This window comes from Cnephaeus nilssonii (assembly GCF_951640355.1).
Source record: "Cnephaeus nilssonii genome assembly, chromosome: 2".
Classification (NCBI taxonomy): domain Eukaryota; kingdom Metazoa; phylum Chordata; class Mammalia; order Chiroptera; family Vespertilionidae; genus Cnephaeus; species Cnephaeus nilssonii.
This window is the reverse complement of record NC_137073.1, coordinates 66,480,953-66,504,524: the sequence shown is the minus strand read 5'-3', so window position 1 is coordinate 66,504,524 and position 23,572 is coordinate 66,480,953. Positions and strand designations below refer to the sequence as shown.

General features: G+C 40.6%; 1 protein-coding gene across 12 annotated transcripts in view; it reads right to left on the bottom strand.

The window, feature by feature from the left end:
- The window catches only part of MEF2C (myocyte enhancer factor 2C), a 146,891-nt gene that overhangs the window by 36,437 nt on the left and 86,882 nt on the right, over nucleotides 1-23,572 (bottom strand). For 9 of the 12 annotated variants that reach the window (XM_079783109.1, XM_079783110.1, XM_079783112.1 and 6 more), the window contains one exon: nucleotides 1,992-2,135. In XM_079783109.1, the coding sequence (XP_079639235.1) occupies nucleotides 1,992-2,135 (144 nt within the window). Of the gene's footprint in view, nucleotides 1-1,794; nucleotides 1,933-1,991; nucleotides 2,136-23,572 lie in introns of all 12 variants that reach the window. The other 3 variants (XM_079783115.1, XM_079783106.1, XM_079783107.1) reach the window with 2 other exon arrangements.

Sequence of the window (23,572 nt, the reverse complement as noted above, 5' to 3'; positions counted from 1 at the left end):
GATAAAATACGGCGAGGGAACCTAGGTATGTGTCACACCTCTTTCCCCCTACAGCATGGGGAAAAGTGACCCCATGTGCAAATGTGGGCATGCTCCCGGAAGTCTCGGGGTTAAAGCTACGGACACACTTCGGATCACGGCCCTGGAGAGTGATCAGCGGTCTTACAGATGCTGCCCCTTTCCCAGCTGGGCAGGGGATTCCTTCTATCTGAGACACCTGACGTGCTTCACCTTAAAAATCTTCCATTCACAAACCTCTGTGCCCAGCAGCTAAACTAGCGTTGTAGAGCCAGAGAAACCCAGGCCACAAGAAATAAAATAAACTGGCCCAAAGGAGCTGTTACTTTCCTGCTTCTGGGCAAGACAGAAACCCCCATGGATACTTTATCATTTAAGAATTCTGGGCATACCAAGTAGGCATTGCAGCATCTGATAGGAACTATTTCATTTGATAAAGTGCCCACGGTGGATGTTCTGTATGTAGTGCTTGGTTTATGAAACCTTTAAGAATTTACAGCACTTAGCTTTCCTTCATAATACGGTGTATTAATAACTGCAACTCAACAAAAGCTCCACTGCTGACATTATTTCACTTAACAAAAGAAGCAGACATGTATTGATGAAGACAGAGAAAGCTTAAGATGCATACATTTTCTAAATAAGTTTCAAAGTGTTTAATATAATTCAACACAGGGTAGCTGTGCACCTACTATGTGTAAAGCATTAATTCATCTGGTGAGGGCAGTGGCGGAGCCCTTATCCCCAAATATCTGCACTTGTGGTCACGGAGGCCTATTTGTACTGCAGTCTCCCTCAAGGCTCAGGTTGAGGATGTTTGGCTAACTTACAAAAATGTGTTTTGTTTTTTTTTTTAAGAAAGGAATTAATTACCTACTGAGGAGCATACAAGGAGGGTTCAGACACTAACACTGGTTATTCAGAAAGTGTGTGAACCTTGAGTTGCATCACTTTATGTCACACCATTAACACCACTTGATGACAGAATATAATAAAAGGTACGTACCTTCCCCCTCTTTGTGTGGGCAAACAAAGTAATACATGCAAGAGTTATTTCTCTCAAATATCTGGCAAGGCATATGATGGACTGTTAGAAAATTTTTGACTTGGTTAAGACAAAACTTAGCCAATTGTTAAAGCATGGGAAATGTTGGTGTCGGCAAAGCGGATATTTTGATGAAGCTTTAACACCACCCCAGCACACACACATGTTGAAGTCTTACCATTAGGTTTTCATGCAGTCTGTTTCCCTGCAGCGAGCATTAGCTTTAACCCTTCAGTGCTGTTGCTGGGTGTCATGTGTGAGGAGAGGGGCCGAAGCTTTATTCAGAAATGAGCTTTTTATTTGGGTGATGATCGCCAATGTACGCGAGAGGACGACAGTTCCCCGCCTGCATCTGGTCTCAGTAAATATGTATGTATCTGTATTTTACAGCAAGTCCTTAAACTTGTTGAGAAGGAGGTCCTGGTGTTTTCCGAGTGCACTGTGTGTTTAAGAGATTGTGTAAAGTCAGGGTGTGTTGCATAGATCTTTCTTTCTCTTCCTCCTGTGAATTTCCTATCTCTGAATGAACTCGATGGCACGGTTTTTTAGATTCCATAGTTTAAGCAGCCGTTTAGTTAGGGTTTACTTTCTAAACAAACTGCCGTGAGATGAGATGGCTATTTTATTGGTTTGACTTTCCAGTGCGTCTTAGACAAAGCCATCACTGAAAGGGTTAAGGTATGTTACTGCAGCAGTTATCAGCAGATCAGCCATCTACCTTTGGTACTTACAGGAATTTTATGGCTCTTGATCATATTATCAAATTCTTCATTAATTTTTTTGTATTTTTCTTCAGTGCGTGGGGTGAGTGCATAAGAGGAGTCGGGATCGGGGCTTTCACAGCCTTTGTTTTCCTTCTTGTTCAAGGCCTGCCAGGTTCAGAGAAATACCAAGAGTAAAAAAAATGAAAGGCGTTTTGAGTACTTACACACAATCTTTGTCTGCTGATCATTAGATCAATATCTTCGTTAATTTTCCTGTACTTGTCCTCAGACTCAGGGCTGTGACCTACGGAATCGTCCGCATCGGGATCTGGGCTGTCACAGCCATTAAGGCCCTTCTTTCTCAACGTCTGAAACACACAATGTGGAAAGTTCAGTCCCAGACAAAGGCTGTCAGAGACAGTTAGGGCGGTTACAGAGGCTCACGCTGTCCAGGTTTTCAGGTTGTTATCACCTCTGCTATATGACGTTAGGGTAAAGAAAGCATCGGGAGGAAAGTCATTTCAATAACACACTCATCACTAGTTGAAAAAATACAAGGGAAAGATTCCTTTTGCAACTAAATGCAGTCAGTGGACAAAGACAGTTATGGGGGGCTGAAGTTTCATGATGTAGAATTCAGACATGCTCCAAACATCCCGGGAGAGACAATTACCGAAGAATACAAGGAAGGTGGGAAATTACAACACTCTATTTTCCCACAGAAGACTTAGAAGTCAGGACATTACACAATGATTTCAGAATCTGCGGCCATGACAAAAGCAGAAATGTGGGAAACAGGTCCTCAGTGTAACGGGACGGTGGGCACCCAGGGTCTCCTGCACCCCCTTTGGATGTGCGCTTGGCAGCAGAAGGCAGCACGGGAACCAGGCTACTGTCGGACGGAGCCCTCAGTACGCATGTTCGGACCCTGTGACCAGAAGGAGGATCACCTCAGCTCAGGCTGCTTAGAGTTCCATAGTTGTGAAAATCTGTATTGAAACTGGTAATACTGAGGAGTTTTCTGCCTACACAGAGGCTGAAAGAAACGGCAACACAGCTGAGGTGAGGGCTTCATTATCAGGAACTGAGTCGGGAAGCCCGGGAGCACTGAAAATAGGTAACCAAGTCAGTAACTCCCAAACTGGCACACGCTCCTCCGGGTTCCAGCCGGGTCGGGTCGCTCTGAGCCTGTCTCCTGACACATGAAAGTGGCAAGTCAGTCAGTGCCTTATCTTGGGCCTCCTGTCTCCAGAATGTAGGCCTGGGCTGGTCTCAGCTGTCACAGAGGATACATACTAATGAACACGGTAACAGAGAATAGGAGTCAGGAGTCCTGAGATCTCTTCTCTCTCTCTCTCTCTCTCTCTCTAACTGATGGTTGTCAACTTGATGGTACATTATCGGATTTGCAGAGACAATGTTATGTTTTTAGAGATCATAAAACTTCTGATTAATCACACAGCTCGACACATTAGTTATGAATAGCCAAAGCAACATTTCTGAATTTTCCTGGTACTGCCAAAATTGTTACTAAGAGCTGTGTACCTAAGTGTCTCTCATTAATGGGAAGTTCAGCAGCGCTCATCTTTATTAAAGAGAGAATTCACATACAAATAAAGCAAACACTGAGACATCAAGCTAAGGAATTCAAAACTGAGATAACACTCCATCCTTAATTCATGCAATTGGGGGAAATAAATAAAACAACATGACTTTAAAAGGGGGTGTCAGACTCAAAAATTTAAACTCCCTGGCTCTTACCAATGTGTAACAAATGTAACATTATTTAAAATTGGTTTCTGGGGCAATGAAGATTTTCACTTAAAATCATACTAAGAAAGCTACCATTTCTAATACATCTATGATACACTGTGGCTCTGTAAATATTTATTAATGTTATAGTAGTATAATATAACAAATAAACATATGGTTACAGCTTATTATGTGGTAAAATGTTTGAATATTAAAATGAATATTTTGACACAAGATGATAAAATATACATTTACAGTCTTGGGGAATTTATAATTGGTGGGGCCACCTGTCCCCCTATCATGAATCTAGAGCCATCATTTTTAGCCAGAATAAGTATTCCTAGAGAGTTCACAATACATTAGAATAATAATTTTCTTAGCTAACTTAATTCTCTTCATTTTAAACTCTTTAGCTACCATTATCTCAACCACAAGAGCATTTTTCCAGTGATAACTGTTTACTGTATTATCCTGTGTTTCTGCTTTTATCTCCAGATATCCTTGAGCTTTTAACAATAATTCCCGAGGTTCTTGTGTCATACTCCACATATTTCTCATAAAAATTCACTTATGTACAGAAAAATATGTAAGATCAATGCTATTTTTCAAACTTTACCTATATTCTTATAAGGTATGTTAAGAATATTCATATATGAACCTTTAATTTAAAGTCTTATTCAGACAGTAGATTTTTCAATGTGCATCTGAATCTTTTATCCAATAAATCTGATCATAAAAATTATCGTTGTTTTGATGTACGGATTTTTGACAGCAGAACGCTAGGGTTAGCAGAGGCCTATCGACTGTCACTACAATCCATCTGGCACATACATGTGTGCTAAATGTTCTTACGAAGCTTTTGGGGGTAGATGCTATGTTTGGCTTATAAAAATTCAAGCATCAATTACATGTTATTGAAAGATCTCCACAAATATTAACTCATTGTCTCTCACAAGGCTTCCATAAGGACTTCAGGGAAACCTTATGCCAGGTCTCAACCCAGCCTGGCCAAGCATGATGGCCCAGGCCTCTTACCCCAGCTTTCCCACACTTGTGAAGTGTCAGATGCAGAATAGGGCTCTCCCATTCATATACATGCACAGCAGTAGACTGAACAGTGAAATAAATTAGGTAGAAAATTTAAAAAATTAGGCTGTGGAGACATTTTAAGTATGAAATAGGGTTAAAATATTGATACTCCTTAGATGTCCAAGTTTAGACAGAGAGGGAATGCTTATGGGTCAATAACACACTTCAGTTTACCAGTAAAAAAAGGCAATTTGATCAATAGCTAACTTGAAGAATTATGTAAACTATTAGGCAAAAAAATCAGGTGGTTCAAAGTCCCACAAAAAAAAAAGGTAGTGATGGGACAAGGGGGGGAAGTGGCTCATTTTCTCCCCCCAAAATAATTCTTGTATCTGTCTCCATTTCCTTATAATGAGTATCACCAGTAATTAAGTAAAGAAATATCTCTACCCTTTACATTACAGAGTTGTTATAAGTTAAATTGTGTTATTTTAAAAAAGAGCATTTTGAGATATGCAAACACAAACTCCAAAAGCAAATTAATACTGAGTTCCAAATTCCCATAATCACACAACCAGAACACTGAAAAACTTGTTCAGAAATATTATCCTCAGCTGGGAGCGTGTAGAACACACTTCTGCCAAGAACAAACGATTACGGTGGCATTATAAAGCTCTGAACATGGAAGTGATGGCACAAACTTGAATACCATAGTGTGAATGTGGAAGTACAAGAGTCATCTTATCTTTATGATATTAAAAATCTACAGCCTTTTAATGACAAAGGAGTTACTGTTAGATTTAGCTCGGCCTCTCTTTATCATAGCAATAAATAGTCAATATAAACTAAAGGGATTACTAAATGGGTAAATCAGCATTATTCCTTCAGTCCTTTTTCTAGTAAAATCAAAATCTCTGCTGCTGGCCTTTGAAAGCTTCTTTGATCTTTTACAAGTGTTACTGGTCAGGTAATATAGGCACTTAAATCATTATTCTTTTACAGGGGCTAGAAGGCCTGGATTTACATAAGTGTCTCTCAGCTGCTGATGTTTTGGAAAGATTTATTCTGTATGTCAGGAGAAGCCAAGAGATCTACGGACACCACTGGCTTTCTTGCTATGCATCTAAAGAAACTCTTTCCTCAGAGAACTCTGTATATCCTGAGTGAGCTTGTACACCGACCCAAGTCAGCTTTCCATGGGAGACTGACACTTTTGGGGCCGATCAATTGACTGCAGAGGCTTCTGGGATGTTTTCACAAGGCAGCGACTGTCATGCAGTGAGCTGAGAACAGTCGCTTCTTAGAGAAGTAAAGAGATTGACAGAAGGTGACATACTCCAAACAATGAAAGGGAAAAGGATTCCAGGCAGGTAATCCAAAAACCCCGTGGATTCTCCCCTCCCAGACATGTGGCCATATGGACCCTGCACTACTAACATTTGTTCATCGGGAAAACGCGAAACCCATATAAACTGATGATGATAGGTGACAGGTGCTTCAAAAATTCCAATGAAATAGATGTAGGGAACAGATTCTCTATTTCATTACGGGAAGGAATATAAACGAAATAGAATGCCACATGGAGCACTCATTTCTGGTCTCAGGCATTATGTTATCAACTGGAAAGTGCCTTATGTATATATACAATGGTTAAAACTGGTCTCTCATTAATTATTTCTTGTTAGTAAAAAACCCCAAAACAGCTAGATTACTAGCTTTTTTTCAGTTATATGAAGCTACAAAATTTATACAGTTGTTACTTAGGTAAAATTCATCTTCTTCCAGAGAACCACCATCAGATTAAAAGCTTCCAACCATTCAATTTCTTTCCGTGTCTGCCGTCTTAGTCCTCAAGAATGTATATTTTCATCACCTCTTTTTCTGTCCCTGCCCACTGTAAAGCAGAGATTTCAAATCCTTTTGTGAACCCCCCCCAAACACTCATCCCTTTTTAAAAACCCAAATAATAAGCCTTTCTTGCACAGCCAGCACTATCCTTACTTCAGAGGGCTGATGTGTCAAGAACACATGCAGGAATTATTTCTGTTAGCTGCGTAAATGTCATGTTCACACAAAAGCCAAGAGAAAAAAAGAAAGACATCAACTTCGAAAACTAGGTTCCTTTTCTCTGATAATAAATGATTTCTGTGCTCGTCCCTCACAGCTTTATGAAGATCAGCGTCTACTCTTAAACGCTGAATATTCTTTACAAAGCAGTAAAGCCACACAAGAGCAGGAGATTTGGCTGAAATGGATACTGCTCATGTATCAAGTTCGCGAGAGTATTTCGTAAGCATCCTCCTCCGTGGAGTGGGATAGTCGTGGCACTGCTGCCCCAGGCCCTGCAGTGTTTGGGGCGTGGCTGCCCTGAGCACTGTGCCCACTGACTTACTTCATTTAAAACACAGTCAGCAAACAATGACCAAACCCCACTGTACTCCAGATGCTGCTGTGTGCACGTGCTTTTTAAAGAAGCAGGTATTACAAATTCAAACTAAAGAGCTCTGAACCGACCTATACTTTTGTATGTATATTTGTGATTTCTAGCACATATTACCTAGGCTGGGGGAATGTCAGGGGCCAATAAATTTCTCCATAGGTTTTAATCATCAAAGCTGTTAGCTTTGTCTGCACGAGTTCTTTGTTCTTAATATAGAAGTGAAAAGGCATGAAAATACTGCAGGTTAAGTACAATTAGTAGGTAGACGTTCATTAGAGCAGCAAATCAGACCTAGTACAGAGTCTGAAATTACATTTTATGAAAAATTATTCATTTGTCATGAAAATTTTATAAAAAAGCAAAATGTACACCTTCCTATTGTATTTCTGTAGGTTATTCATGCTCATTCTAACTAGATAGTAACTCCCACCAGGGGAAGGCTGGGAAGAGTTGGAGATGTTAGCTGTTTTTGTTTTTATTCCTTTCCTCAAAAGATAATCTTAATATTGGACTTGCATTTTTTCCCCCACTGAGTAATTTTTCAACTTAAAATAATAAAAATAAAAGACACGAATTAAAGCTGTGAAGACTTTTAATGTATGGAACATAAAGAAACATTCACCCACCTCCTCCTAACAGCCACAGATGATTTCCTATAAACATCAGAAGGCGATAGTTCCTAAAGTTGTTGGTACTTTAATTCTGGACGAGACCACCCAGGACCTTCTGGCGTGTCTGTCCTCATGCCTTCCGGAAGGGGAGGAGTAATGGTGCACAGGCAACTGGGCTTCCACACCTCGTGTCCGTGCTCAGGCTGGTTTCTGGGATGAGCCCATCACTGTCTGCACTCAGTCCTCCTTGGGCAGAGCTAACACCTCACCTCCTCTCTGTGAACGTCCCTTATCGCCAAGGCTGAATTAATTTCTCCCTCATTCATGCGCGCACTATTCATCTACTTTCTGTACTAGAGTTTTAACACACATTGTTAGTCATGTGTTTGTCTCCTCTGCTAGCTCATGAAGCAATGAACCAATCACCTTCCCTTATCCGCTTTTGGAGTTTTGATGTGGGTGCTCCATAAATGCCTGCTGAGTGAACAGAGCCCACATTCCCACGTCACTGTTAGTGTGTGCAGAGGTTTCCCCACTGGACCAAGGCTGTCTGTCTGACTGGGGGTGGAGATGGTAGTGGGATCCAGACCTCTCTCTCTTTTGTTTTAATCCTCACCTGAGGATATGTTTCACTGATTTGAGAGAGAGAACGAGAGGAGAGAGAAACATCCATTGGCTGCCTCCTGTAAGCATCCTGACCGGGGATCGAACCTGCAACCTGGGTATGTGCCCTGACTAGGAATCGAACCCACAACCTTTTGCACAGCGTGATGTTTCAACCAAGCACCTGGGTCAGGGAGGGATTCAGACCTCTTGATAGGCAATTATTAAGTGCTACTATGTGTCAAGTGTTGTCTGGGGTCCTCTGGATGCAATATGTGATGAAGATCATTTGTTTACTATAAATTTGCAATAAGCATGTTTTGTGTTGTTTCCCCCCATGACTGAGCTCCTGGAGTTGAGGGATTGTTTACTAGTCATCTGGTATCACCAGGATTTAGCCCAGGTCCTGGCATGCGGTAGACTAAACGTGTGCAGCATTAATGATAGTCTGAAGGGGTGGGTGAACAAAACAGGAACGAATGTTCTGATGCTAGCAGGAGAAAGAGTGGTCTCTGTGCAATATTTTTTTGCAACTGTAATCCCCCCATTTTATGTTATTATTTCACATTATGTTAAAAGTCAGTTATTTTACTCTTTATCAGTAACTGCTACAAACTGACTATTTTTGAAATGTACCATTTTAAAGTTAGAAATCAATGCAGGATAGGCATAATTTATATAATGTATGAAATGGATTATAACTCAGGATATTGAAAACTTAAAAATTGGGGTATTGGTCTAAATACGGAAGGTCAGAAAAACTAACTGTTCATTAAATCTTTAAGGAACAAAAGCGATAAGCATATAATCACAGTGATTAAATGGGTAGCAGGAAAGAAGGCACAGAATTTGGCACAGAAGGAGAAAACAGGGAGTGGTATTCCAGGCAGAATGTATAAGGAAAATCAGAAACCTTATAAGTAAGAGCATGGGGGACACTTTTGTGAATGTGAGTCAGATACTATAAACTGGAAATAAGCATGTTTTAAAATTCTTGGGCAAAGTTCATTTCCCTTCTCTCCTCATCCTTGGACACTGCGTCTCTTGTTCTACTATTCTCCTGGGCTTTGACATTGGTCTTATTCTGGACCAACCGTAGCCTGGAGAATTCATGGAAAATCAGGGTGATGTAGGGCCAATCAGGTGAATCAGGCTTCCTCAGGATAGGTCAGTGGTTTGGTGTTTTATTAAGGATTTTTCCACCATACCGCTTCTGGAACCTGGATAAGGCATGCCTCACGAGGCTGGCCTAGAACGGAACTGATACGAAGAGGATCTGCACTCTTAGCCAAGAAATGTTCCCTGACATTCTGAATCCAGGAGAGATCTGAAGAAAAGTACTAAACAGGGAACATTTTACTATATCATGATTGAAATGCATGCTCACATACACAGTTAATCCTAATAATCTCTACAAAGCAAGTCCAGATTATAAAGGCTGGGATGTAAAGGATCAAACTGTAGGTGGGTGTGAAGAACAGAAAATGTTAGTAATTTTTTAAATAAGGAAGGAAAAGACAAGACCAAACTCTGCATTAAACAAAGGTTGGGAAAGAGAGGAGAGGAGTAAGTTAACAAAGACAAGGCAGCAGGATTTTTGAAAGTATAAAACATGAATATAACTTCACCTGCCAACCTTTTCAGACTATGGCATTTTACTTGCAAGTAGGTTACAGGGACAAAAAAGCAGAATCTTGGGACGAGAATTCTTTAAAAATAATACGTTGAAGCATCTTTGATAAACCATTAATGACTTATTCTTTTTTAATCCTCACCCGAGGATTTTAGAGAGCAGTGGGGACACACACACACACACACACACACACACACACACACAGAGAGAGACAGAGAGAGAGAGAGAGAGAGAGAGAGAGAGAGAGAGAGAGACAGAGAGAGAGAGAGACAGAGAGAGAGAGAGAGAGAGAGACAGAGAGAGAGACAGAGAGACAGAGAGACAGAGAGAGACAGAGAGAAACATCGCTGTGAGAAACAGGGACAGGTTGCCTCCTGTATGTATCCTGACTTGGGACCGAACCCACAACCTAGGTATGTGCCCTTACTGGAAATGGAACCTGTCACCTGAACCTGGTACACAGGACGGCACTCCAACCGATGGAGCCACACTCAGGGCCATTAATGACTTATTGGAACAAAAGAAAACATGCACGTTATCTTGCATAATCAGAGTAAAGTCAAATCATTATGTTTGTTTCCAGGTAGGCGCTTATCTGGTAGTAAATGCGTTTTAATTCAAGTTGAGTCCCGGTTAATCCTTTGAAATGGGAGTAGCCTACACCGCCTTACGCCTTATCAGTCAGCTCAGGACCACCTTTCTCAGTCCCCACGCTCCCACATTTCTATGGGATTTTCGTGATCTCTTCTTAGTACATCATTTATCTTCCCATTTGTTCTTTTGGTTCCAACCCAACCCTTCATCCACTCCTTTTCTAGAAAACATCACAACCTAGTTGTTCAAGCCGGAAACCCAGAAATCACCCTTCACTCCAGTTATCTCTTAACTCAACTATCATTATCTTCTCTATTTGGTCTCTCATCCTTAGCTGGCTGGTCCTCTGACACCACTTTCCAATCATCCGACTTTGGGCAGGGTCTCGTTGAAATGCACATCGAATTGTATCACTGTCCTTACGAACCCTGGTGCTCCCCACAGCCACACCCACTCGTTTTCACATCCCCCCACCTGCCTCTCCAAGTTATTGCCTCTCTTCTCCCGGCACTCCGGGTTTTGGCAAGAGGGAACTTCTCACCGCTTCCCAAGTCAGGCAGGTCCTTTAATAACACTGTTTAGATATGTGACATTCATTCCTGCCTGGAATATCCTTGTTTACTCCTCCTCTTTGGTACACACTTAGTCATCTTAGGATGTGTACCACCTAATACCATCACTTGCTCCATCTGGGAAGCTTTTTTTGAACTCTCCTCAACACGTAGGGACGCCCTTATCTGTATTCTTAACAATATTTGACTTTTGGTGTTTTTAAAAATATCATGTGGTACCTTATACTGTAATTTATCTTTCACATGCCTGCTTTACCACTAGGTAGTGAGTTCCACGAGGGATGGGTACCTCTGCTCCCTAACAGAGGACCTGGTTAGTATATGTGGGCTCAATATAAGTTCTCAGTAACTGCTCACTTGAATAAGTGAATGAGCAAACAAACCTGAGAGTCAACCTTCCTAACAGTGACAGACTGACTGAAATGAGTGGGCGGTCTCCTAAGGTGATAGAGTTATTTTATTTGTCTTAATAAGATCATTTAGTCAAAATGCAAGGAGCACAAGTTCTGGTAGGTTAAAGGAATTTCTTTTTTTAAAAAACATATTTTTATTGATTTCAGAGAGGAAGGGAGAGGAAGAGAGAGATAGAAACATCAATGATGACAGGGAATCACTGATTGGCTGCCTCCTGCATGCCCCCTACTGGGGACCGAGCCCGCAACCCAGATCAGAATTGAACCTGGGACCCTTCAGTCTGCAGGCCAACGCTCTATGCACTGAGCCAAACTGGCTAGGGTGGTTAAAGGAATTTCTATAATCACTTCATGACTGTGGTACAAGATGTCCCTACAGAAGTGGAGGAAACAGGGGAGGTGCCAGACTATTGTACACGGGGTGCAAATGGTTGGCTTCTCTGTGTTTAGAATTGCTCAGAGTCCTGGGCGTGATCGTCACAGGACCAAGATGCACCAATAACAGATCTCAGTCTGGGTTATCACTGAAAATACTTCACCAACTTCCTTTCTATTCCTGAATTTGGGAATTGGCATGGGGAGGGATTTTCCAGGACCAATTATGGGTTGGGAACACATACTTTATTTATAGTATACTCAATGTCTTCCCCCATCACACCTGACTTTCAAGCTTTTTTTCTAATAGAATTAATCTCTTTTCCCAGTAAACCAACCTGTCTCCAAAGAGTAGCTCTAAGCCATTCTCTATTGAAACTTTTCAATAGAAAAGTTTGGGGGGGGGGTGGTGGTGAGGGCATGTATGGGAGTGGGGTTGGGGGGCAATGGTAAGAGATGTACACATATAATACCTTAATAAAAAAATGAAAAAAATGTTTGGCTTTTAATTATTCCTGAGATTTGACAAGAATGATGGGAGAGGGCCTCTTATACTCCGCCTCCCCACACAGTCCACCCTGTGAGTCTGCCCTTGAAGACTAGCCTAGATGCTACTTCTAAGGGCTTTGCCTGAGCCTGTGATATGCCATCCGAGACATTGGTATTGACAACTATGTTAGCACGTGCTGCTCAATAGCAATTTTGCTCTGACAGGTTAAAATGAGGTCTCAGGGCTGCAGAGCATTGCTGGGATTGCTTGAGAACAATATGTAAGTTACAGCTACTATGGCTGCCAGGGGAGGCGAGCGTCTCACTGCAGTAGTACAAACCTCCACCAGAGCAGAGACTTCCTCTTTTCACCTCCGTATCCACAGCAACTTGAATGTGCCAGCACGTGCATGACACTCACTAAATGCTGTTGTTGGTAATAAAACAACAATGGAGGCCACAGCGGGGACAGAGGTTCTTACTTAAAATGGAATGACAATAGACGCTGAAAACACGCAGGGGGCGGTGGCTAGATTTGTACTCAGAGTTTATGCTGCTCTCACCCCTATCAACTACACTCCCTGACCACGCCATCTTCCACCCGAACACATGAACTTAAATTAGAAAACGAAAGCATCGTGTGAATCAGAGAGTTAATGGAATTAATGTGCCTCTCCTTGGTGCTTCCCCAGAACCTTGCAATTAACATTTATATCATGATGCTGCTCTCTGTACTCTCGTTTTTATCTCATTTCTAGGTGAGGAGATCCCTATAGACAGCAAAGGTCTCCTGAGAGCTTTCTCTCCTTGGCTGCCAGTGCAGGGACTGACAGTAGAAGGTTGCAACACATCGGTTCAGTCTTCTGGATGGGCGTCCCGCGGGAGAGCCCTGTGAAGGAGAGCCTGATAACATATACTAAGGACACTCGGAAAGAGTAAGCAAAAGTTAGTGGGGATCCACACTTCCCCCTTTAATGCTGAGCCGTCCCCTCTCTCCTTTCAGCATTAGCAATGTTTACTAGGCCTGTCAAAGGCTGGCAGCCTTGTGTCTGGCCTTCCTCTGATTACTTGCCTCTTTTGATGTAAAATCCTCCTGGGACTTTGGACAGAGAACAAATCTCTACCCACACTCACATCAGGCATTAAGAAAGTCCCTTAGGCCCAATCTCCAAAACACACAGCAGTGCACTTACAATGCCCCTTTTTTCTTTTTCTGCAAGTAACGTTACATTGTTTTATAGGTCTAATCTCTCCCACTGCATTAAAAACTACTTGTGGGGGAAGAACGGAGTCTAATCTATTTATCCCCTACAGCTGTTATGTCATTCCCACAAACCTAACGCGTGGACTGGTAATACGCGGTAGATGTTACCTTCAATTGCCTTGGGTAGGTGTCCAAGGGAAGAAAGTCTGTTAGAATTGTACTTAAAAAACGAAAGAGCGGCAGGTAAATAAAAGGTGCTTCAAAATAACAGTGCTTCAAAATCCTCAGGCAAGCAGCTCCATCTCAGCCCCCCACTTACGGCTTCTGCAGTGTTTACAAGGCACAATGACATCGTTCTTCACCGTCTCGACTTAAACTCCCTGCCCAGCAGCCCCGTCACAGCTCTGCCCTCTGCAGGGCCACGGTGTGTCGTCTCGGTCTCCACACAGGACTGGGCCCTGGAGGGCCGGGGCCGGGCCTTTTAGCGGGGTACCCCTCCGACCAAGAAGAGCACCTGGTCTTTAGAATTTCATAAGGTAATGTGAATTCTGAGCTCATTAATCAAAGGGCCTCTATTTGCCTTCCTAACAATATAATTATTTCCAGCTGGTACCAGAAAAATCACCAAACAGAGTATCTACAGGACACACATCAAAAGTGCCAGTAGCATTTCAGAGTTAGGACCCTGCGCTTAGCTCTCCGCGGGGACGTGCCCTCTGGTTTCCTGGCTCATTTGTTATTGGGAGTTGCTGTCTCCTGGACTCACACTGTAGTTCCTGCTATTTTATAGGATTGATATGACAGGTCTTTTCTCATCTGTGTGGGTAATTATGAATTGTGTAATGATTAGAAATAAACAGGCCACAAACCATCTGCAAAGCAGATTCTAAGAATAACCTGATATACATTCTTTTATGGCAAACTGGGGTCTTCCCTTCCGGATTAAATATTTATAAGTAAAATATAATTTATGGGAAAGGTTTTGGAAAGCCTACTATTATTAATATCCAGTGCTGATCAAGGCCTACATAGGCTGTCACATTATTTTCTTTTTCTTTTATTTTTAAAGTCTTTATTATTGAAAGTATTACATAGGTCCTCCTCCCCCCCCCCCATTAACCTCTTCGAGCCCGCTACCGTCCTCCCCCCACCCTCCCAGGCCCTCACCACTCCATTGTCCGTGTCCACAGGTTATACATATGTGCATAGAAGAAGTTCATTGGTTGATCTCTTCCCACCCACCCTCTCCTGCCTTCCCTCTGAGCTGTCACCTTATTTTATTGTACAAGTTTAAATTTTTATAAATTTGCTTCCAAATTAAGTGAATCAATGATGAAAATCAAACTAATTTCAATTCATTTTCCTTGTGCTATGAATGTCACCCATCTATGAATTTGTGGTCCCACAAGCTTGGGCCAACTGGTAGTTCACAAAATCCCATTTCCCATAACTTCACATATTATACAAATAAGTAACATTCTCAGGCTTTGCATTCAGTCACGTAGGATTTCATACAATGTTAGAAAAGCTAGAGAGAGCATTAAGAAATGAAAAGTGAAATAGTATGGAGAGTAAACGTTTAAGAAAAGGAATGACAAGAATGAGAGAAATTGAGAGAGAGGTTTAACAAATGGTAGGTAGGTAGATGTTAGATAGATATTGGGAGGATTAGAGGAGAGGAGAAATGAGAAAGAGTGAGTGAGAGAGGTTGGTGGTGTGAAAGAGAGAGGGAAAAGGAATCGTGTGAGCACCTCATGTGATCCCTTGGTATGTAACGTGGCCTCTCACCTTGTCCGAACTCAGTGCTTTATGGTCTAAGATCAAGCTCCATCACCGGCCGTCAGCTACTTTGCTCATCCTGATACTCATCCCAGCAAGTGGCTCAGCACCCACCGACTGGGTGAGGCCATGCGGCGGCTGCCGGCCTACAGCCTGCTCCTTCCTCTGGCCCCACACAGCCTTCCCTGGGGCGTGTCTGTGGCCTGGGGCTCCTGGCTGCTGTGGCATTAGCTGCCTGTGTTTGTGGTCACGAAGGTTTTAATAATTTCTGGCATTATCATTGGAAATGTATTGCAACCTGATTTTTAAGTTCGGTATTTCAATTTCCATAACTTATGAATTCTCAGTGATTATGTTAGTGCAGTGGTGAACTTAGATTTTTTTTCATTTGCTCAATAATTTCTTCCATATTACTCATTAGGTAGTTATAAAAACAACATTTCCTCTTTGTGGCATGAAGAGGAAATTAAACCAGCCTCCACACACTATCAAAATATTAATTTTCTCCTTAATTGAATCTGTGCCTCAGCAATAACACCTACCATTTATTGAGCATTTACTATGTGCCAGGGACTGAGCCGGCAGCTCTGTACGAAGCTTTAGTTTAAGTTCTCACAATCACCCTGCCCCTGTGATTGCCATTCTACAGATGAAGAAAAAGAGGTGCAGGCAGTGGCTGAAGTCCACAAAGGTAGTGAGTGGCAGAACCAAGTTAATGAACTCATACACAAGCTCCAGATTCTCCTCGCTGAGCTATCTCACTATTCTGCCTCTGCAGTTTCATCCAATTATAAGATCCCCTATATTATGCCAATGCTTTCTTTGAACACTCACTCACAGCTAAAATTGGTGAAATGTTTGAAAAATCTTATTTCCCCCTCCACAAAGGGATATATTTGCAATAGAATTCATTTTCTGGTGAACAATCTTAACTACAATGTTTTTCCTATTGTTTTATTGTAATATCTACTGAATGGAAGGGGGGACCCCTTCAACAACATTTAGGTTGTGGCTACCTAGTTCAGGGAAGCATAGGTTGTTGAAAACCTAAGACAAAGCAAGGTTGCTACCTTTTTTTAAAAAGTATATTTTATTGATTTTTTTACAGAGAGAAAGGGAGAGGGATAGAGAGTTAGAAACATCTATGAGAGAGAAACATCGATCACCTGCCTCCTGCACACTCCCTACTGGGTATGTGCCCACAATCAAGGTACATGCCCTTGACCAGAATCGAACCTGGGACCCTCGAGTCCGCAGGCCAACACTCTATCCACTGAGCCAAACCGGTTAGAGCTTGACTCCTACATGTTTAAGACTAGGAAAGGCATTCTTCGCAATAGCGTTTAGTCTGTATCTATCTGGGTAAAAGGATGCGTAGGTTTGTTGCAATTATTAAAATAGTACTAGCAAGAATACATCTCTGTTACTAAGGAAAAAAAACCTTTGCTTTATGTATTTCAGTGCCTATATTCTTTAGATTCAGACGCTAACTGCTCAGCCCTTCAATTTGCTTGAGTAGATAAGGGATGCCAAGGCTGGTAACTATAAGATTATATTTTTTGTTGGGGAACAGGGGGTAAGCTGGGGAAAAGAGAGAAATGCATGTTTCTATGGAGAAACTACTGTTTCTGGGCAAAGCTATGGAATCATGGAGAAATCTTGTCTGCACTTTAAAAATTCTTTTAAATCATGGGTACACAAGCTCTTCCCTTTCTTTTGTTTTTAGAATAATACCAATAACACCTTGTTATTTTATAGCCTGGATGGGAGGAAAAGTAAAAAAAAAAAAAAAAAAAAAAGACTATAAAAGTCCCCAATTTTTTTCAACAGTTAGGAGGAAGATAGAGCAAATGTGATCTCCTTGGGTGAAAATTTCCCAAAGTTCCAAGGAAAAGGGGGAAACAGCAGGAGAGCTTCAAGAACCGCAAACCTTGGGATTCTGCACCAAAATCCGCACTGTGAGTAAAAGCCTGGGGAAGGCCTGGCACAGCCCTGACTCAGCAGAGAAATGCCACCCACAGCCACCGACGCGGCTTCCGCAGGGCTGAGCTGCCCTGTTTTCTCTGGAGGTTTCCCCAGCGAGGCCAGAACACCAGTCTCTCACATGGGAAACTGGATTATTTGAAAACTGAAATTAAACAAAGTTGCGTAACATTTCAGAGAAGTTTACAATGACGATACTTGGCTTTTTACACAGGTTTAAAGTCAGTTTTCTGTTGAATAAATAATATTAACCACATAGTAACCACCTAATAGTTTTCAAATGCCTCAAAGAGCCATCACCAGCATTCTGACTAGAATCCTACTCTTTTTAAAGACCACGGTTAAAAGATGAGGGGAAACAGTAGCATTAAAAGAGGAAGCCAAACGTGATTCAAAGTCTGTTTCCATGAGGTAATGCACACTATTGACTAATGGTCAGAGGAATCCGGTCTATAGGAAGATGAAGGATGGAGTTAAAGCAGGTGGCTGGGAGAAGTTAGAAACCTCCCCGACCCCTTCCCCCGCTTTATTACATTGCTTTAATGCTGAAGCCAAAGAGGCAGCTAGAAATCAATGAAAGTGTTCTTGATCTGACACAGGAACTTCTGCACAGTGAGATGGCAGGTATACATATATCCAAGACCATCTCCTGGAAACTGGCAGTATAACATTAACTGCATGTGTATGTGTCTATATTGTGTAGGGGTGAGTGCATGAAGTTAAGGATTTTGAAAGGATCGTCAGAATTGTTTCTGGGTAGATGTATTTCTGCATAGCTATTTTTAACTTTTTTTTTCCCCTCCAGAAGAAAATATTTCAATTTTGTAATTTAGACACCAGAAAAGTTAGGTTGTTTTATTGTAGTATGTCTGCAAACTGAAGGATGGTTTCTAGTGGAAAACAGACGTCTTCCCCTAATTATAATAATACAGCATAACAACAAACTTGCTATCGTATACTTTAGTACTTTTGTCTCTAATATAAATAAAATCTCTTATATCTGTAGGAACTCAATTGTTGAAAGGGTTTCCCTATGCCTTCTAATGTTGATCAGCAAGTACTTTGATCTCAGTAGCCAGACATCAGGTGCAGAGTTCAGAGCTATAAATTGGCTGCACTTCCTTTCAGTAAAAGTAGGACACTGATGGTTGTCTTTTCTCAAATCACAACCCCTCTTTGCTAAATCTTCAGAGTGCAAAGGAGGTGTGGTTCAGCATAGAGCGCCAAGCAGACGTCAGGAGTTCAGAAATGACATCCTTTCCCCAGTAGCAGTATACATTGTGGGTATGCGACCGGAATATTTAAAACACCTGTTTGCTTGGCACTAAGCCAAATGTGAAATGCGTTAGAGTGTGTTAGAGCGTGCTTGGCTCACTTCCAAGAGCATGTATCGTTACTGCCATCAAAATGCGGAGGAAGCCGAGGCAAAGATACAAGTTAGAAGCAATGGCAGGTAGATGTATTTTTATTGTTAACAATATCGTCACACTAAGCACTGTTGGCTGGCTAAGTATTTTCATGAAATCAATTATTATTGTTATTATTATTACTAGAGGCCCGGTGCACAAAAATTTGTGCACTGGAGGGCTGGGTCCCTCAGCCCAGCCTGCCCCCTCTCACAATCCGGGAGCCCTCAGGAGATGTCCTACTGACAGTTTAGGCCTGCTCACCTCTGTGGGAGGCAACCAATCCAATCAGGGGAAGGCACCGCCCCCATCATCCTGCTGCTGCTGCCTCTGCCGGCCCTTGCAGCCACTGCGGCTTTGTCCAGAAGGATGTCTGGAAGGACGTCCTGTCTATCCGGTCTAATTAGCATATTACCCTTTTATTATAGATTACCCTTTTATTTTAGTATAGATTATTATTATTGTTATCTGCATCAGGAAAGAAACTAGCAGTATAAAGACACTCTTGTCTTAGTTTTGCTAATTACTTTCATTGTCTTAAAATCTCAATCAACCTCCCCCTCCTCCCTGCCTCCTTTTCCCTAAACCCTCCTTTCACAAATTGTCTAACTTTGCTCTTCCCTGGATACACAGTGGTTCAAAGGGAACACCAGGGAATAAATTATACCCTAACTCTATCTACCAGGGTTCACCAACAGAATGTGGGCAGACCACTCTATCTGCCAAAGTTCCACCTTTTTTAAAAAAGTTCTGTTTGACTTCACTTAATAGAGTTATTTTGTGACTACTATCTCTATGCTTTCCTTAGTTTTAATATATGTATAGTGAAGATCGTATCTACAAAGAATTTGATAACTTTATTACACAAGAAATAGTTATATGTGTATTACATGTCACAATTTACAAAATGTGACATCTTGTTTGAATGTAAATCACAACATATACTGAAGATTTCAATGTCTAAGGTGTGTGTGTGTGTATGTTTGTGTATGAAAGAGTAAAAAAGTTAAAATTTCGCCAAAATTTATACATTCAGGAAGGAGTAGCAGGAAAGAAAATAACACATTTATGAGCATCATGTGCCCCAAATATGCTAATGGCTGTATGCATACATTATGTAAATTAACTCTTACAAAAAGACCCAAAGTGAGATTTATTACTCCTATTTGACTGCTGAGGAAGCTGAAATTTGGTGGTTTAGAAACTTGCCAAAGAGCACAGAATTTTGGAAGGTGGTAGAAACCAGGTTTGTATAAAACTTGTGAAACTCCTACATCTAAGCTCTAAACTCTTACATCACACTGTCTTACAATTAAAGACGGGGCTTTTAGATTATGGATGTGAACGTGTACAGGCAGAGTTTTTATATTTGGCAGTATTGTATCCAGATTCCTGACCTGTGTATGTGGTCACTGAAAGTGCACATGCTTCATTAGAAACTTTTAAATTTATAGATTTTGATTTCTTCTCCAATTTAGAGAAGCTTACATAGGTTAAGTACACCTCCTGAGGGCTCTGTCTTTTGCTCTGTCTTATGCATGACAAATAGTCCTTAGAGAAATGCACGTGTCTACTTTCAAAGCAAATTGAAATTATATGCATATTTCAAAAACAACTTGTTTTATATTATAGTCATAAATGCTTATAAGTGGCTTAAATATATAAGTATAATGAAAGGTTTCAGACTTTTTTTTCAGCATACACACCTACATATGTTACTTATAAAAATTAAAATCTTTTGGCACTTCCCTTTTTACAAATAAATTGTTCTGTCTAGAGAGAGTTACATTTTCCAGTAGAAACTTCCTCAAGAATTGATTGTCACTATGCTCTTTTAGTGCTTGAGACCAGACAGTATCTTTCCAACATCTCCTCCATTGCATCTAATTCCATCCCAAACATTGAGAGCACCTGATTTACCTGAATCCTCTTCCCCACTCACCTTGCCATCTTCCTTACAGCGTCTCCCATATTTGAACATTCTATGCACATCAAGCTCATATTTTCCATGCCCTTACTCATTTCTTCTTGTGGATCTCTGCATAATTGGCCCTTTGAAAGGTTTGTTCATCTCTTCTTCTTCAATTTACATCCATCTTTCAAACTTGATTTGGTTGAGCCTAAAAGTGACTACCCCTCATGGCTACCTTTCCTGACTTTTAAATAGGCTAGTTCCTAGCAGTTAGTACTTGATTACAAGGTGTTATCATCATTGTCGTCGTCCATCACCATAAACTTTACTATGCGACAGACTCTGTTCCAAGCGTTTTACAGATGGTCACTCATTTACTTCTCATAATAACTCTGTGTGAGGTCCAATCATTAACTCCCATTTACAAACCAGGAAGACTCGGAGAACCTAAGTTAGTTGCCTGGGGACATACAACTAGTACGTGGTGGCGATGGGACAAGAACTCAGGCATTCTAGCTGCAGAACTGGTGCTCCCAAACACTACGCCGGTGCTGTGTCTGCAAATATCTCCCGGTGCCTGTTGTTGCACGCAGTGGATCCACTTGTGTATTTTCTACCTTACCTACTCTATAAGTTTTGTGAGGGCACAGACCATATCTTCCAAACGGATATCTCTCCTAGCATCACGATAAAGTTCGGTACATCCTTGGAATCGAATCATTATTGCTTGACTCAGAATATCTACAGATAAAAGTGGAAGTGAATTTCTGAAGTGTACATAGTGGAAGGCCACTTTTAAATTTGAAGGTAAAAATGAAATTAAAATCTAACATGCTTTAATTAATTCACAAAATAAGTCTAATGTCATTCGTTATCTCTAAAGAAATGGCCATAATCTAATTCTTTGCTATCATACAGGGTGGGGCAAAAGTAGGTTTACAGTTGAGAGCTCGTGAAACAGAGTTTATTCTTGTATTGTTATTTATTAATTTTTGTGTTATATTCCATATGAACAACTATAAATCTACTTTTGCTCCACCCTGTATTTAATGCTTTTTAAATATCATTATAAACTTTTGGTGCATAAAATAAACACCTTCTCTGGTTTAAACCAACCAAGTTGCATTATTTTGGCTTCAATTACAGATAAATAATCCTGCAGACATTTAAAATCCCTAATGATTAGGAGGTAGTCAAATCAATATCAGCTACATAATACATAAAGGATGGATGTAAATTTTATAGCAAAGAAATTAATTATTAATTTATATCTGTTTACTGTAACAAAAATCTGTTGTCAGCTTTTTGTGAAGTTTAACAATGCTTGAGCCAAGATCAATAATTTATACATAAAAATATCACCATCTAAGGTAAAAATGCACTAAAACAATGATATCAGTTAATGTTTATAATCGGTTTATGTAGTTAATTCGTGCACTATTCTCTTCATATAAGTCAATCACAGTTATTTCAGCTCTCATATCACTGTATATCTAGCAATATTAAAATATTTTTAGCAATTAAAAATAGCAAATATTTTCCATGTTACAAAAGCTTTGCTGAAGAGTTAGAAGTGAATATATAAAAGATAATTATTTTCCAGGCTGAATTTATCCTGCATAAATGACTCAACAGTGAAAATTCTGTTCAAAATGTGTGCATATAAAAGGCTTTGTCCCTGGAATGTCGCTCTCAGTGGCTCACTATCTAGGTTGAAAACGGCCATGCAGGGCTGTATGTCCTATTTTTCCATGCCTGCAGTAAAGATACAATATGGGAATTCAGCTTGGTAATTACTAATACACCACACAGGCACAATTACACCCTGTATGCCACATGAAGGAATCACTTGTGGTCTGCATCCATTACAAAGAGCAGTAGGGGGCCCCCATGCAAGACGACAAAATGCTTTACAAGACGGAAGGAGACCAGAAGAGTCGATGTACACAGATACAAGGACCTTGATTCTTCTAGCAATGATTTAAGTCTCTTTCCATCAATTATCCTCCTTTGTCTCAAGAGTCTTATCACCAGCAGCATTACAGGAACTGAACATAACAATGCTCAAACCCGTGTAACCCCATGAACTGTGCTGACATTTCCACACCCTGTTGCTATGTTTGACCTGGTTATTCAGATTACTTAAGCAAAACAAAATGGAAAAAAAAAAAAAAGCAAAAAAAAAAAAGCAAGCGCTACCATCGCAAAACCAGCCTATGTTTTTGTTTCTGATGGCTTACTCAGAATTCAATTTCTTTAAACCGAAAACCATCCTACTCTCGAAATGCTATTCTTCAAAGTAGTTCTGACTCCATTTAAAAAATTAAAGGGGAAAATCTGGTTGCATGAAAATTGTAATTGTAAGGAAGAGACTAAATATTGGTATGTCTAGGGAATATATTCTTAACCAAGGAATTTTATATCCAAGGGAGCTAAATAAACTCAAGTAAGTCAGCTGCTCTCTTTAGCTGCAGTGACTCACAGGAATCATTTTCTTTCTGCAAAAACTCTTTAAAGTTTTGAGTTTAATTGCAAGCAGTAAGCAGTTCTTATTATAAGTTTCCTCTTAATTATTACACGATGTACATTATTTTACAAAACTTTCATTTAAGATACTCGTTTAAAATATCTTACAATTATGAATTTTTAAGACCTTAGGAAAGTTAGTTATGGCAGTTTGTCAGCTTCTGTGAAACAAAGCCCTGTCTTTCAGAAAATGTTTACAACCTATGAGAAAAAAAAATGTATCCTGGGGCAAAAATGTTTATTGGCACCTAGAAGTCTGAAGAGAGAGTCAGGCCTGTGGTTTTTTGAGGGCACTTTATCATCGCCCGCATTCTCAAAGGTTTCTCTGAATGAATAGAACTGGATTACTCAGCCTTCTATTCCACGCCTATTCCTCTCCATTTTCCTTGGCACGACTGAGAGCCAGGCTATTTTTAGTTAGGCAGTTTTCTATTTTTAGACAACTACCAGTTAGAAGACATTTGTTAGGAAAAAATTTAAACAC